This window comes from Phocoena sinus, chromosome 2 (assembly GCF_008692025.1).
Source record: "Phocoena sinus isolate mPhoSin1 chromosome 2, mPhoSin1.pri, whole genome shotgun sequence".
NCBI lineage: Eukaryota > Metazoa > Chordata > Mammalia > Artiodactyla > Phocoenidae > Phocoena > Phocoena sinus.
Window position 1 is genome coordinate 61,135,937 of NC_045764.1, and position 14,950 is coordinate 61,150,886.

Consider the following 14,950-nt stretch of genomic DNA (forward strand, 5'->3'; position numbering starts at 1 on the left):
CCTATTCCCTCCCTCCCCCCTCCCCCCCAACCAGATGTGAAGGGAGGTGAGAGGCTGTTGCAGGACCCAGCCTGCCTGGGTTCTCTAGCACCTGGAGTGGATGGGGAGAGAAAGTGCAGCTGAGTGAGAAGAGCCAAGGTCCCACTGCCCCCTCTCTGCAGGGTGACCTAGGACAAGCTGCTTGCTATCTCTGGGACCAGGAGACTCACAGGGGAAGGGCCAGGTTTGGAGGTCCTGATCCTGGAGCCCAGAGCTACCCCTAGAGAGGACAGCCTATGGAGCCTCGTCCTCCCGATTCTGCCCCCACCCCTGGGAACAGCATCCTCCCAGCTCAGAGGCCCTGGAGGCGGAGGGGCTGCACCTGCTTTCAGATTGCTCCATAGGTGTGAGCTGGCCTTTGTCCTGAGCAGGGGGCTGATCCCATGGTCACCCAGGTGATGGGCAGCTTCTCAGACTACAGGTGCTCCAAGGTATACCCTGCAGGGCACAACACCGGGAGATTGTAAATACATTGAACAGGGCCCCCAGGCCACTCTGGGCCAAGACCTGAGCTCTGTTTGGCCATGGAGACTCTGACCTGCGGCAACCCCTGCTGGGCCTCAGTCTTCCCTGCTGTCTCATGAGGATGTCAGTATTGCCTTGGAAGGCAAACAAGGGCAACCTTAGCTCCCAGCAGGCCCAAGACCAAAGGAAGCAGGGTTCTGGGTTGTTCTAGAAGGTGAGGCTGGGGCAGATGAGGGCCTTGCTCCGAGGGAATCACAGCCATCTGGGTCCTAGTCTAGACCCTCATAGGCCATCCCATAAAACCCAACCCTAATATGAACCCCTACGGAAAGCGTTAAAGTGTGGGATCAGGAGGGTGGGGGATGACCCTTCGGGAAAAGGTTCTTAGGCCTAGGGGAAGGTTTGAGCTGGCCCACAGGGCAGTCAGAAGGGTAGGTGACAGGTATCCTCACAAGATCAGCCAGGGAACCCAGGAGGGACAAAGGGGTGGTGGTGGGCATGTTCCAGAAGAGAGCGGGCATCCCCCCACTCACCGCTGGGGCTGAGTGAGGCCAGGCCCGTGCACCAGGGGCAGCAGGTACCCTTGCGCTGGCGCGCCTTGGCTACCACGGTGCTCGGGAAGTCTGAGTTGGCGAGCAGAATCTGCCTCCAGCCTCCACCTGGCTCTGCACCCACACCGACCTCTGGCTGCAGGGAGCCGGTGCGGTGAGGACTCAGCTGGCGCGCTAGCCACCACTGGAGGCCGGGGCCCCTCCCCAGCCTGGAAGGGGCCTGAGAGGCGGGCAGGGCCCCTAGGCTTAGCAGCCCACGCAACACCATGGAGCCGAGAAGACTTACTAGAAACAGACTGGATTTTAGGAAGCAGGCATGGAGGACAGCGAGCACCTGAACCGAGGAGAGGGAAGCCTCTAAGCGTGGACTCCATCGGGCATGACCACCCAGGAAGGGCTGGGCTCGACTCCACCATTAAGAGCTGGGACCGTGGGGGAACCGTCCACCTCGCTGCCTCAGTTGGCCCCCTTTGCTGAGGAAAGGAGGGATAATTGCCTCTCACATGGAACCTAGGACAAAACAAAGTGTCAGTCCCACATGGGTACATTCTAGGAAGGGAGAGGCCAGGGGCAGCATTGTGTGTGCTTGGGGCAGGGTAGGAGATACGGAGAAAGCTGCCTTCTTTGAGGGCCTAGGAGAAAGGAAGATAAGCAGAGAGGAACTCCCAGACATTCTGCCTCAGGCCCTTTTCCAGCCACCCTCTAAGCAGGCTCTGCCGTAACTTGGGTGGCACTATTCTTACCGTCAGTATGATTTCCAGGCTGAGCCGGGGGTGAGGGAGACAGAAGTGGAGAGGAGCATGGTTGCCCTGGAGGCCAGGCCTGGGGCTTCCGCCACGGTACCTGCCTTGCCCGTGCTGGAACAGCCTGCCAGCTGTGGCCTCCCGCTCAAAGGCGCCCAAGTGCCAGGACTGGAGCCAGACTCCCCTCAGGGGCAAGAGGCCCTTGCCTCTTGCAAGGCCACCCTTGGGACACCCTTGGGATGGGACACAGGCCACCCAGCCATTATTGGGATTTGGGGCCTGCTTGCCAGCTGGAAAGACAGAGGGACTCTGCTTGAGGGAAGGACTGGGCCTGGGCCACTCAGACCTACCTCTGCGACAGGGGCAGTCCCATCCTCCGGTTAGACTCATAAGCTGACCAGAGGGGACCTGTAGTCCCCCCAAAGTCCCTACCCCCTCCCGTCCAAGTGAGCACCATAAAAAGGGGTGCAGAAACACCAGGCACTCCTCCCAGCTGGCTGTGGCTTCCTGGGTCAGGACCCCTGAGTGAGTCGAGTTGGGGGTCCCAGCAGCCAAGGTGGGAGGAGAGCCGGGTCCCCCCGATGGATACTGGATAGGAACACAGCAGAAGCTGTGAGAGCTGGTTCCTCAGGACTGAGCCCCTCTGCCCAGATGTCCTCAGAGATACTGCCGCTGCCCAGTTCAGCCCAGAGAGCCAGGGCCTGGTGCCAAGTAGGCTCTCTGCTTGAGAGGAACGTCCTGGGAGTCATTACACCTCTCTGCCCAGAGGCTCAGGTATCCAGGCTCTGGGTGGGCCAGCAGTCAAAAAGAAGGGGGCTGTGGGTCTGGGGCCCTGGTGTGGGTCCCCCAGCAGTCAGAGGCCTTGGTGGCCATAGAGCCAATGGGTAAGGGAGAAGGGGGACTGGGCTCTGCCCCACTGAAGTCGGTGGCACCAGGCTCCCGAAGGGTTCCTGGGAGGAAGACCAGCACGAGAGGAAGTATTGCAGAAACCTCAGGCACCTCCTCTGCAGGGTGGGCCCAGCTGGAGGGCCCATATCAGGGAGGTGGGCCTTGGGGCCACAAGAGAAAGAAGCGGCTGGTGCCGCATGGAAAGCAAGCCTGGTGTACAGAACGTGGCATCAGCTGAGCAGGGTGAGGTCTCCCTGAGACAGGCTTGCACCTGGACACAAGCCTCCTCCAGCAAGAAAATACAAAGTATCAATATAAGGGACTAAAAATAACTGCATGCATGCGCAGTTGGGGCAAGTTCTGGACAACGAGATACAAAGAGACCAAGGTGTGGGCACACCACCTGAGCCACCCCTCCGCCCGACCCCTGGACACACCCCCACATAAGGAACTGGCTCACCCCACCTCAGCTAGCGAGCAAGCAACGGAACCTGTTGTCACTTGTTCTCGCTCCCCGCTGCTACAACAGGGGCCCGAACAAAGCCTTGCCTGAATTCTCTTCTGGCCTCTGATCCATTTTTACTGATTAAGGAGGCCAAGGACCCAGTCGGCAACGTCCCCACCAGTCCTGAGGAACGCTGGAAGAGCCCGGGATGCCAGGGGCTGGGGCCAGAGGTGCCCGCGACCAGGAGAGGGGTCTGAGCTACCTCCAGATGGAGCAGCACCAGGTCCGGAGAGGCTCCAAGCTGGACAACCGGCCAGGGCTGGGGCACCAGAAGCTGGGGGCCTGGGATGCACACTGGGCTGGAAGGCAGTGTTGGGGAAGCACCAGGCAGATCTGGTGGGGACCTGGTTTAGTGGCTGGGACTCGTGCCACCTGCTAGGCTTGGCTTTACCAGGGTGGTGATGGACAGGGCTGGGGAAGATGCCCCTGGAAGCCGGCGTCCGTGTGTCCTCAGGACCAACAGGTGGCAAGCTGAGGGGTGGCAGGCAAGGCTGGTCAGGGCTACCCTGGCTCTCCCACGCTGAGGAGGCGCCAAGCTTTGCGGAAAGGCAGGCAGGACCCAGGACTGCCAGGGCACCCAGGCCTCCCCGAGCAGGGTCTCTTGCCCACTCACAGCGGATGGGAGCCTAGGCCTCACTGAGGACACTTCAGAAGGAAGGGCCAAGGCCTCAGCAGGCAAGAGGCTGGCGGAAGCCCCTAGCTTCTCTGCTGTGAGGCCCCAAGCCAAAGCCCCAGTCCCTCTGACAGCGGGGCTTGGGGAAGGGAGGTAGGTAGGGTCTGAGGACAAACAGCCGCCAGGGTTGGAATCGCAGGCTGTGAACTATGGGGAGGAGAGAAGACCGCCCCGGGCTCACCACCCGCACCTGAGAAGGAGAGGGGCTTGTAGATGATTTTATCTGATGGCTGGTGGAGAAAGGAGCAAGGGACACCCCCTGCCAGGCCTAGTAATCATTGGAGAGGCCTCTTGAGGTCCTTCCAAGGAGCACAGGGGCTCAGCACATCAGCCCCAGGAGCCCAGGTTCTCGCTGCCCTGAGAAGGCACAGGGGCCTGGGGGTGGGGTCCCTAGAGGACAGAGGCAGCGGTGCAGGAGGCAGAGTGACCAGTTCAGGCTGAGGCTGGGGAGGGGTGGAAGGGGTGTCAGATGGGCTGGATAGCTCCGTCGACAGACGTACGAGCCTCTGGGTGGGCAGCGGCTAGGACGCCCAGAGTTGGGATCCCCAAGGAGGCAGCAGTGTACCCAAGGAGCCCCCCATCTACCTGCCAACCTCAGTCCAGCCAGGGGAGCGAGAGGAGGGGCTCTGCAGCACCTCCCCTGCCCTGGGGCCTGGAAGGGCTGCGGCACCCTCTGGGCCGGGGGCTGGGGGAGCTGCCCGAGAAGAGGTCCCGAGAGCACAGAGGACAACAGCCAGAGCAGAGCCCAGCGCTCACCGGCCGGAGCGCCCCTGCGGCCTTCCTCACACCCACGCCCTCCCCAGGCTTCTTCAGCTGGGGCCGGGCCTAAGGGGCAGCAGGCAGGGCTGGAGGCACCACTCCCACTTCCAGAGGGGCCTGGGGGGGTCAGAAGAGGCACATTCAGTCAGGTGGGAGTTGGGCCCTCCTCCATTTCTCCTGCAAGGGGCGGAGGGAGAGCAGCCCGGTCACTCCAACCCCCTCAGTGACGAGCCAGGGAGGAAGCCGTGGAGGTTACCGAGTGGAAGCGGGTATCCTCGTACCCCTCAACCCCTGCATAGCCTCGCTCTCCTCCTCCCCATAACATCCGCTCGAGACAGATCTTCCCCCTCACTCACCTCTTTGCAGGCTTAACTCCTGGCAGCAAAACTAGCTGGTTGGGCCCCTCAGCCTTTTGTACTGGGCTGGGGAGCCAGGTGGGGCAGCCAGGGGGCAGGGCCTCACTCAAGCTGGAGGCTCACCTGAGCGCCCTCCTCCATTTATTAGGGCAAGAGGTGCACGTGATGTCTAGAAAGCCCACCTGGGTGGGGAGAGAAGCCCAGCCAGGGCAGGTCTGAGCCAGGCCAACAGGGGGCGGAGCGGAGCCAGGTACAAAGGTTCCTGGCCTCCCCGCTGGCCCAGAACCCTCAGGACTGGCTCTAGGTGTTAACACAGGCCCCGACTTGCTGTGACCATCAGCAAGTTCCTGTACCAGTTTCCCCATCTGTTATCTAGTGGGAGTAGTAGCCCATGTTACTGGAACACCTGACTCAGCATCACCTTCAATTAAAACCCAGGTTCCTGTGGCTTCCCTGGTGGCGCAGTGGTTGAGAGGCCGCCTGCCAACGCAGGGAACACGGGTTCGTGCCCCGGTCCGGGAAGATCCCACATGCCGCGAAGCGGCTAGGCCCATGAGCCATGGCCGCTGAGCCTGCGCGTCCGGAGCCTGTGCCCCGGAACGGGAGAGGCCACAACAGTGAGAGGCCTGCGTACCGCAAAAAAAAAAAAAAAAAAAAAAAAAACCCAGGTCCCGGGACACCATTTCCCAGGTGATTGCTTGAAAAGCCTCTGCCTGGGCGCAGCCCAGCCCAGGAGCCTTAGCCGGTTACAGGGAACGGTGGGGTCGGAACCGAAGCAGAGTGGGCCCCACTCCAGTTTCCTTGAGGGCTGGGGGGCACCCAGCACACTCAGCTCCACACCCCACCGCCCCCTTCCTTGCCCTCAGCTCTTAGCCATCAATATCCCCACCAAAGAATGGAACGGGCTTTCTGAGAAACTGTGAGGGGTGATAGCACTTCCTCCCTGACAAGAGTCCTGGGGCAGAGTTCTGTTCCCGTCCCCACCACCTTAGGCTGGGCTCCTTAGGATGCCGTCCTATCTCCTCCCTTAACAGACCACTCAGGCCAGGGCCAGGTCTCTCCCCTCAGACTGGGCTCCCAGGACACAGTTATCCCAAGGCAGGCAGCCGCCTCCCCCTACCAGCTCCAGCTCTGCACTGCTCTCATCCAGCCTCTGCACCATTACGGTCCTCTAGGGCCCCAGGTGGACTCGGGTGCGGAGTCCTATCTCGAGGCCTCAGATCCTGCCAGGTAACTGTGCGCAAGATGCACGCCTGGCACGTGACAGGGACACAGTAGGTGTACAAGGAAGGCAGGAAAGGAGGGAAGAGGGCAGAGGAAACAAGGAAAAGAAAATTAAAAGTAAAGAAGGAAAGAATCACAGCCAAATCCAGCAAGGCCCTGGTAGCCGGGTGGGTGAGGCTGGCAGGCTGCAGAAGCCCAGGGCCCGGGGGTTCAGAGTGACCTCGCCTACGTTGCAATCCTGTCTCTCCCTGCCTACGCTAGTAGCCCGGAGTGATTCAAACTCTCCAACACTTCAGCTTTCTGTAAACATGAACCACACCCCAGCTCTGCAGGTTGCAAGACAGAGTTGACGTGGTAGGAGCAGACTGGATTTGAGCCTTGTTTCCGGGCCCCGCCTCCTCCCATCTCGTTCCTGCACTCCAGCCACACCTGTTTCCTCTGGGACCCTGCACATGCTCTTCACCTGACTCAGGAAGCACTTGGCACTCATTTACCCACATCTTCCTACTTGGCTCCAAGGCCCACTTCAGGCAGCACCTCTTCTGGGACCCAAGGACACCTCCTCACACCCCGGTTAGGCCAGGTCCCTTCTGAGCTTCCATGGCACCCTTCCCCCAGGTTCTGCACTGCAGTCACCACATGTGTTGGAGTTACCTATCTCCTGACCTGTCCCCTTCCCCGGCCAGGGGACCCCAAGGGCCTGTGTGGATAGAGTACTGGGGGCAATGGGTCCACATAAATAGTGTAGCTGAGCTCAGTGAAGACCCACAAATATTAGGATAGATGCTGGTAGGTGTGACCAGCCCTCACAGACTGGCTCTGCCCAGACTGAGTGGGAAACCATGGCCAGGAGGCAACCTCAGCAGCCCTGAGAACAAACCTCTATGGGAATACATGCCAGCAGAGGCAGGGTGTCTGGAGGGAACCTAAGCCCAGCTAAGGTGTAAGAGGGGCCATCCCTCAGTGGAGAGATGGGGACAGCTCTGTTCTACCTAGCCCTTGGCAGGCACATCCTTGGTCCTGGCAGAGGGGCACACAATAGGGTCTGGTGACCAGCATTTCTCACTGGGCAGTGGGCTACATACCAGCAACCACCAGGACCCACGTGGGTCTCAGGAGGGAGAGGCTTTGCCCGAGCAGGGAAACGGCTGCACCGTGGGCATGTGGTGAGGGCCCATGTGGCCGGAGCTAGCGGGCACAGCGTGCGTGTCGGCCTCAGCATCTTCTGGGCTGGGAGCAGGGAGAGCTGCAGCCTCTGAGTGAAGGGCTAGCGATGACATCACCTGGCGATGACATATGAAATCTATGACCTCCCCCCAAGACACAGTCAGGCCCCAGGTCCAAACACAACCCAAATGCTTTTATGTTTAATGGCCTGCCTCCAGGGCCCACAGCCTTATTACCGACCTTAACTAGGCCAAGGGCCTGGCTTGCCAGCCTCTGGCTCAGTTCAGCACTCTGCAAGAAGGTAACCCACAGCAGGCCTGGCTGATGTGGCCCTGGCTTGGGGAGGGCCAAGGTCCTTAGGCGACATCTTCGGAGACCTCCCAGGACTGAGCTGTCACTCAGCCTGTCCCTTTTTTAGTCCCTGAGTCCCTGCAGCTGCTTGGCTTCCGGCAAACACACAACTTTCCTGGGAAAATGCACCAGGTTGGGGCGGCACCTCAGGGAAGTCACTGGTGTCAATTCAGCACAGGCCAGGGCCTCCCAGGGGTGAAAGCAGCAGGCCCCGGACAAGGATGCCAGCCTCAGGCTGTATCCCTGCACCCCCTGTAGCAGGGGATGGAAGGGGAGGAAGCTCCCCTCTAAGGAGCTCCAGACTCGGGGGTTAGGGCCCAACCCCAAATGCTGGGGCTGTATGTAGCCCTAGGCTTTCCTGGGAAAATGACTCTAGAAAGTGTGTGAGCCATATACACTGGACAACCATACCACTCTAAGATGACCAAGTCCCTATGACACATCAAGACTTTCTAGAGGAAGGGTCTGTGGGCCTCAGCCTCCTATTCCAGGCCCTGGCTGAGATCTAGGCTCCTGTCCTGGCAGGAAGCAGAGAGCAAACCGTGATGGGTGTGTGTTCAGGCATCACCCCACAACAACCCTGTGAGGTAGGCTGTGTTGTCCTATTTTACAAACGGGGAACTGAGGGCGCAAGAGAGGAAGTGGCCTGCCCGTTTACACAGCAAGGAACAGGAGCCAGGATTCAAGCCCAAGTCTGTCGGCTCCAAAGCCCACACGTTTTCTCTAAGGAAGAAATAGGAAGTAGTCCTTTCTGATAAAGGCCCTCAAGTTAAAAGTTCAGGGGCTCTCAGCCCAGCCTGATGGTGGGTGGCGAGGGGCAGGGTAAGAGCTGGAGAAACCCCAAGGCCATGTCCGCTCCTGGCCCTCAGCAGCTGGACCGGCAGACAGCGGGGCACAGAGAGCAATCCCCAGATCTCCAAACAGCAGAGGCGACCAAGGCTACTACAGCTGATGACTCTGGCTCCCCAATAGCTGCGGGCGGGGCGCGGTCCGGTCGGGTCCTGAGGCCTTGTGGCCCCAAGTGGGCAGAGCCAGGCCATTGAGCCAGGCGGATTCGAGCAGGCTGCGGAAGCGCGCCCTCATCGAGGGGGCCGGGCAAGCTGGCACCAGCAGCAGGGGTGGGTGAGGCACCTCGGACCCTCCTCCAGCAGTTGCCTCTGCTTTCTCCAGGCCAGGGGTTGGTGGCTTCCCTCCCCGGCTTTTTGGCTTTGGGGGCAGACAACTTCCAAGCCAGGTCTAGGCTCTCTGGCTCCTCTTGGCCACGGTGGGCTCTGAGGAGGGCACAGATCCAGCTCAGTGTCAAAGTCACCTGGAAAATGAACATACCGTCAGGCTGCAGACCCCCAACACCCTCAAGTCCCATCTCCAGGCCTCCAAAGCCATCTAGACCAGTGGTTCTACTGTCCCAGTCAGGGCAGCCCTGGAAAGGGTCACAGACATCATGACCCTTTCCAGCATGTGCACACTGGCCAGACCGTCATGCCCGTCAAGCCGAAAGGGTGTGCTTCTCCTCAGGTGATACCAGCACGCTATTAATGGGGGCACCCCCCAGGAACCCTTTGGTACAAGGACAAGAGGAAGGGGCTCAACAGGCCAGAAACCATTGGTCTGATCCAAGGCTCACTGAACAGGTGTCGGATACTGAGGCACAGAGAGAGAGAGGACCCTGCCACATATAAGGGTGCCATCATTCTTCTGTCACATCACCCCCAGAACCGAACAAGAGCCAGGCAGGGACTGCCCAGAGAGCAGGTACCCAGAGGGAGGGAGGGAGTGGAGGAAGGGGTGGAGGGAATGGGAGGGGCCTTCTGACCAAGAGCACACCTACTTGGAAGGGGGGCTGTCAGGGGGAGCACTGCCTAAGGACACCACTGAGGAGTGGCCCCATAGGGATACGGGAGGGAATGGGGACGGGGGCACCAAAATGCAGCCAGTGGTAGGAAGCTGGGCCCCAGACTCTCATAGGCTTGGTCAGAGCAGGAGGGGTCTGTGATGTGCTGTGACCCACTGTCCAGAGGACCTGTCCCTCCCTGGGCCCCAGAGAGCCCAAATGTATAGAGAGAAGACTGGCTGGGGGGCTTGTGAGTGAGGCATGACACCCACCTTCACTCTTTCTCACCCAGGAATACATGCTTGTCCTTGCATTTTCTTTGCACCCCATTAGGGCAAATGCCCCAACTTTGTAAGTGCTCAGCAATGCTCATCACCCACACCCCAAACTCCACATCAGCACCTCGCCGCCTCAGGCCCCCTCTCTACCCCGATATGGAGTCTGGACCAGGGCAGACTGCCAGGATGGGGAGGGGACAAGAAAGTTTCTGTGGAGACACAACCTGAGGCCTGGCGGACTGTTAAGGCAGGGGGACTACAGAGAGGGCCCTCTGGCCTCAGTGCCAGATGTCCTGAAGTAGGGACAGGCAACGACAGACACCACTTGACACCATCACCAAAGCCTCGGCTGAAGAAGAGTGATCCCGATGGTACCCCACCGTGAGGCACTACAGCCACTCCCAGAGCAAGGTCCAGCTACCTGACGTGAGGCCGAAGATGCCCCCGGACACAAAAAAGCACATCGGAGAACACCGTGCACAAGATTATTTTGGTAGGGAGAAGCAAACCACAAAATGACGCTCCGACTACAGGCAATTTCTGTGTGTGTAAATATCTGGAGGACTGGGGAATTACAGTTTAAAAGTGTTCCGGGAGGGAGGGTGGGACCCCCTGTCCCCTCCCCCTCCCCTCCCCCTCCCCCCCCAGGTTTGGGGTACGAGGTGCTGGATGAGTGCAAGTGCTGCTGAGGCAGGAAAGTCGGGGATGGGAAGCGAGCTCAGGGAAAGGTCAGGAGCGTGGCTTGGGAGGAGTTAAGGGTTGAAGAGCCCCCAGGTGCAGAAGCCCAGCATGCAGTCAGGTATTTGGGGCTTGAGCTCGGAAGAGGGGAGCGGGGCGGGACAGACACAGGGGGAGATGACCTCAGACAGGCACAACGGAGGATGAGGGGGGAACCTGGGAGGCTGCTGCGCCAGGAAGGCCAAGTTTTCCTGGGGACAGAGCAGTTGGCATGTTCAGAGACTTACAAAGGAGGCTGTGCAGGCGCTCATTGATGCTGGGGGTGAAGAGGGATGCGGGCGTCCACAGAGCCTACCCTGGAAGGCCAGCCCCCTCCCCAAGCACGAGCTCTTTCCAGAAGCCCGGGAATCCCTCAGCCCCTGGCTGTGACCACTCACACAGCCCACACACCTGTCACTCGCTCACACAGCTCCGGTGGCTACTGGGGCTGCCCCATGCTCACCCAGCTGGCGGCGTACACAGTCTCGCCACTGAAGGCCCAGCAGGTCAGGGTAGATGTCGGGCAGCTGGCGCAGCGCCAGCAGCTTCAGCATGCGCGACGTGCAGCCGTGCAGGGCGCGCTCCCGCAGGGCCCGCTCCTCCGACAGCGTGGTGGGCCGCAGCTCCACGCGATGCTCCTGCAGCACGTGGTCCACGGAAGCAGGTGGCAGCCGCGGGAAGAGCCGCTCCTTCACCAGGTGGATGGGCACGAAGATGGCCCCGGCCCGTACCACGTGGGGGAAGGGGCACTGCTGCGTGCACACGAAGCTCTGCAGCTGGGACAGCAGCTTGCTCAGCAGCCCCTGCACACCCTGGCAGTCCTGCCACGCCGCCCGGCCCCAAGGCCCAGACGTCTCAAGCCACTCGCGCAGCTTTTCCGGCGGGGAGTGGGCCACTGAGCCTGAGATGGCGTCACACAGGGAGGCATGCAGTCCTGCAAAGTGTTGCTCTGGGGAGTCTGCTGTGGCAGAAGTAGACGCTGGAGCGGGGCCTACAACTGGAGCCGGAGCCGGAGCCGGAGCCGGAGCCGGAGCCGGAGCCGGTGCAGGCGATGGAGCCGGAGCAGGGGCCGAGGCGGGGGAGGTCATGGCTACGGCTGGAGGGCTGGGCAGCGCCAGGTTGAAGCAGGCACGGGCAAGGGCTGGGTGAGAATCTGTAGTCCAGCGGGCACAGGTGTGGGGGTGGGTGCAGGCTGAGCAGGGCTGAGGTGGGCACAGCTGGGACCACGGCTGGAACCACAGTTGCAGGCAAGGGTGCTGGCCGGAGGATCTTGAATTTTTCGGAACATGAAGGCTACAGAGCTGTGGAAGTTGGTCCTTGGGGTCGCCTCTGTGGTCACTGGCACCCCAGGCAGGCCTGGTGCCTCTGTGACTACCTTTTTCAGGACTTGCCGATCTGAGACTGTGTCCCCACGCCTGGCACGTCGGAGACTGTGTTTCCCACACACTGGCACATCCACAGCTGCGGTGGGCTTGGCATGCCCTGCGGGATGAGGGACCTTGGTAGGGGGGGCCTCTGCCGTGGTCTTCTTCACACTCAAGTCCAGTGCCACCTCCTCCTAAGTGAGGCGTGCACACTCGAGGGGGCTTCCCGGCCAGGCAGAGATCCCCTGCAGTCTTTGTCATGGCTCTCACTGGGGGCTGGGGCCGGGTCTGGCTCAGCTGTGGCCTCAGGTGCCTGCACGTCCAGGTAGTCACGGTAGGGGGCCAGGCTGAAGACGTTGTCGATAATGGGCATGGGTGGGGAGCTGGGTGGCAGCGTGCCCTCGTTCTGCGGAAGAGACTGGCGTTCCTGGGCACAGGGCGGGAGTGCCGGTGGGGTGCGTGGAACTGGACTATCTCCAATGACGATGGGTGCCCCAGGGTGCTCATCGAGGTGGGGCTGGAGCTGCTCTCTCCTGCAGCTGGGCAGGCCACATCTTCTCCTCAGCTTCCTGCACTGGCTTCTCTTGCAGGCCTTGCAGGCTCTAAGCATGGCTGGCTGGCAGGCAGAGGCTGGCCTGCCCGCTGGAAGGCCCCGGGCTGTGGCACAGCCTGCACACTGTTCTGGGAAGGTGGTGTCCCTCCGAGCCCTGGGGATGCTCCATAGAGAGAGAGGTCATCCCGGGCGTAAGGAAAGCCCAGCGTCTGGGGGGCAAAGTCCACTGGGCAGCGTGAGGCAAGAGGTGGCTCCAGCTTGAGGCCTGGCGAGGGTGCTGGGAGGGGGGCAGAGGGGTAGGAATATGCATCCAACCCCACTGGGGGCATATAGGGTGTCTGAGCTGCCTGCTGCCTCAGGTAGGGGCTACTTAGCCCACCAGCTGGGTACCCGGCCCCCTTGTGGGCTCCAGAGGCTGCGGTGGAAGCATTGAGCCATAGCTGCCCTGCTTCTCTGGGTGGCGACAGGCTGGAGGGCAAGGGAGGGCCTGTGCGGGATGGGGCAGCGGATAGTGGGTGGGCACTGCATCCTGGCAGGCTGGTCCCAGAGGTTGGGCCAGCTGCGTCCAAGGACTGGGGGGTCCCTCGGACAATGCCTGCTTGGGGTCCCCAGAGTAAGGACCTGTATACTTGGAGGCCAGGAAGCCCGTGCTGTGGATGGTCCGATACTTCTCCAAGAATGCCTGGCACGGGGAGAAGCTCACCGAGGAGTCTTTGCCAGATGTCCCAGCTGGCACCCCACGCAGGAAGGTACCATCCAGGGGACTGGCCCTTGCCAGGAGCTGGGGGCAGAGAACAAGATGGGTCGGCGGCGGGTAACAGGGGTCCAGTCACCAGCGTCCAATCAACATCCAGGGGCCTCTTTGCTGCCCCTTCCCCCAGGCAGGTTGAGAGCCCGTAACACAGAGGGTTGCGGTAGACAGGTTTGGGTGCCGCCAGTGGTGGGCCTGGGTAGGAGTGAGCCTGAGGACCGAAGGGTAGGAGCTCAACCGGGCCAGAGTCCTGTACTTTCTCGGAGCTTTCTGTGGGTGGGCGGTAGAGCAGGCAGCTGGTCAGAAGGTTGTCTGCCCGAAGTGGGGGTCCTGCCATGCTGGTGGGGTACAAGGGTGGGTATGGGGTCCAGGATGCCAACCGCCTCAGACCCTGTCTTCGGAGGACCCCCCATGGGGCAGGAGAAGTAGGCACCTTTGTAGCTGCAGGGGTCCTGGTTACCAGCAGAGGGGGGCAGGCTGTGCCCGGGCCCAGAGTCTGCCTCTAGGCGGGGCAAGCTTGCCATACATCACAGGCCCCAGGGTCCCCAGTGGCCGCTTCTCCGCCATCACTGTGAAGGCTTCAAGCCCTCCAGGGCCCCAGCTACTCAACTGCTGACCTGGGAGAGAGAGGGAGAGGCAGGGGCTGTCAGAAAAACAGGTTACAGGCAAGCAACAGAAGGCTGTTGCTCTTACTGGCTCATTGCCATGCCCAAGAACTTGGCACTTAGTAAATGCTCAATAAAGACTGTACGGATGAATGAATGAGGGCATGAGCCAACTTCATTCTGTAAAAGCTGCAGAACCCTCTGTTTAGTGAATTCTTGTACAGCAGCCCTAACGTTACCCCCGCCCCCACTCCAGGAGCCCCTTCTGTTCAGCTTTCCTCCACATGACTCCCAAGACCCCTTCCACAATTTCCCACACCTCCACCCATTTACAGATGAGGAGACCCATTCATCCCAAAGTCACTGATGAAGGACATGGGAGGAGAGGCGCAGGCTTCCTACCTCTCACTACGAGCTCTTATTCCAAGATGCCATAGTGATCTCTAGATGCCTACAGCAGCCAAGACGTGGAATCAGGCACTGTCTACAAATTCAGATTTCTGTGATACTCTAGATCTCACTTTCTTGACCGGCCAGTCTCATCGAAAATAGCAGAGCCAGGCCTGGAACCCGGGTCCCCTAGGCCCAGGAGGACAGATACTGGGCTTAGTTTTTAGAGGGCAGTACCCCTAGCACAACCCTTTGTATAAGCCCCACCCCGCACCCTAGACCCACCCCAGACCCACCCCCAGGAGGAGAGCAAAGGCTGTCCAGCAGATGGTGCTGTGGCGCCAACAGGAAGCTCCCAAAAGAGGAGGGGAGGAGAACCTGTGCCCATCCCAGCCCCCAAACTGCAGCTATTCCAAGAACATGGGGGCAGCACAGGACCATGGAGCAGGTGGGGAGGCGAGAGGATGTGAATACACAGGGAAGGAGCTTCCAGGGGTCACAAAGTGCTAGTTGGCAACGACCCCCATTGTATTGATGGAAAAACTGAGTACCAGAGAAAGACTAAGGTCCTCAAGCAAGGCCAAGCGAGGACTGGGACCTATAGGCTCAGAGAGGTCAAGTGTGGCTTTCCTCAAGGCAGCAGGCACCCAATGGCACAGGAGGGGGTCATCTGAGGCCAGTCTACTTAGGACCACATTGACCTGCTTCTACCTCCCCCAGTGCCCTGTTCCCCGAAACCC

The 14,950-nt window shown here is 60.6% G+C and overlaps 1 protein-coding gene and 1 long non-coding RNA gene across 3 annotated transcripts; both read right to left on the minus strand.

The window, feature by feature from the left end:
* Nucleotides 1-41: 41 nt before the first annotated feature.
* On the minus strand, nucleotides 42-8,487 carry LOC116749038. 2 transcript variants are annotated; one of them, XR_004348493.1, is made up of 4 exons: nucleotides 7,611-8,487; nucleotides 7,289-7,486; nucleotides 1,390-1,565; nucleotides 42-477 (listed from the first exon to the last, which is right to left on the minus strand). It is a non-coding gene; the product is annotated as an uncharacterized LOC116749038 (long non-coding RNA). The 2 variants fall into 2 exon arrangements; XR_004348494.1 differs by lacking the exon at nucleotides 7,289-7,486 and having other exon boundaries at nucleotides 46-477.
* A 31-nt stretch (nucleotides 8,488-8,518) lies between these two features.
* On the minus strand, nucleotides 8,519-13,782 carry C2H15orf39 (chromosome 2 C15orf39 homolog). Its single transcript, XM_032622931.1, is given in 16 exon segments — nucleotides 8,519-8,810; nucleotides 8,812-8,855; nucleotides 8,858-8,909; nucleotides 8,911-8,975; nucleotides 8,978-9,013; nucleotides 9,016-9,030; nucleotides 11,011-11,676; nucleotides 11,679-11,751; nucleotides 11,754-11,825; nucleotides 11,827-12,107; nucleotides 12,110-12,473; nucleotides 12,476-12,876; nucleotides 12,879-13,224; nucleotides 13,226-13,597; nucleotides 13,599-13,730; nucleotides 13,732-13,782. Coding segments are annotated over 16 exon segments (3,117 nt in total). The 3' UTR covers nucleotides 8,519-8,663.
* Between the last annotated feature and the right edge of the window lie 1,168 nt (nucleotides 13,783-14,950).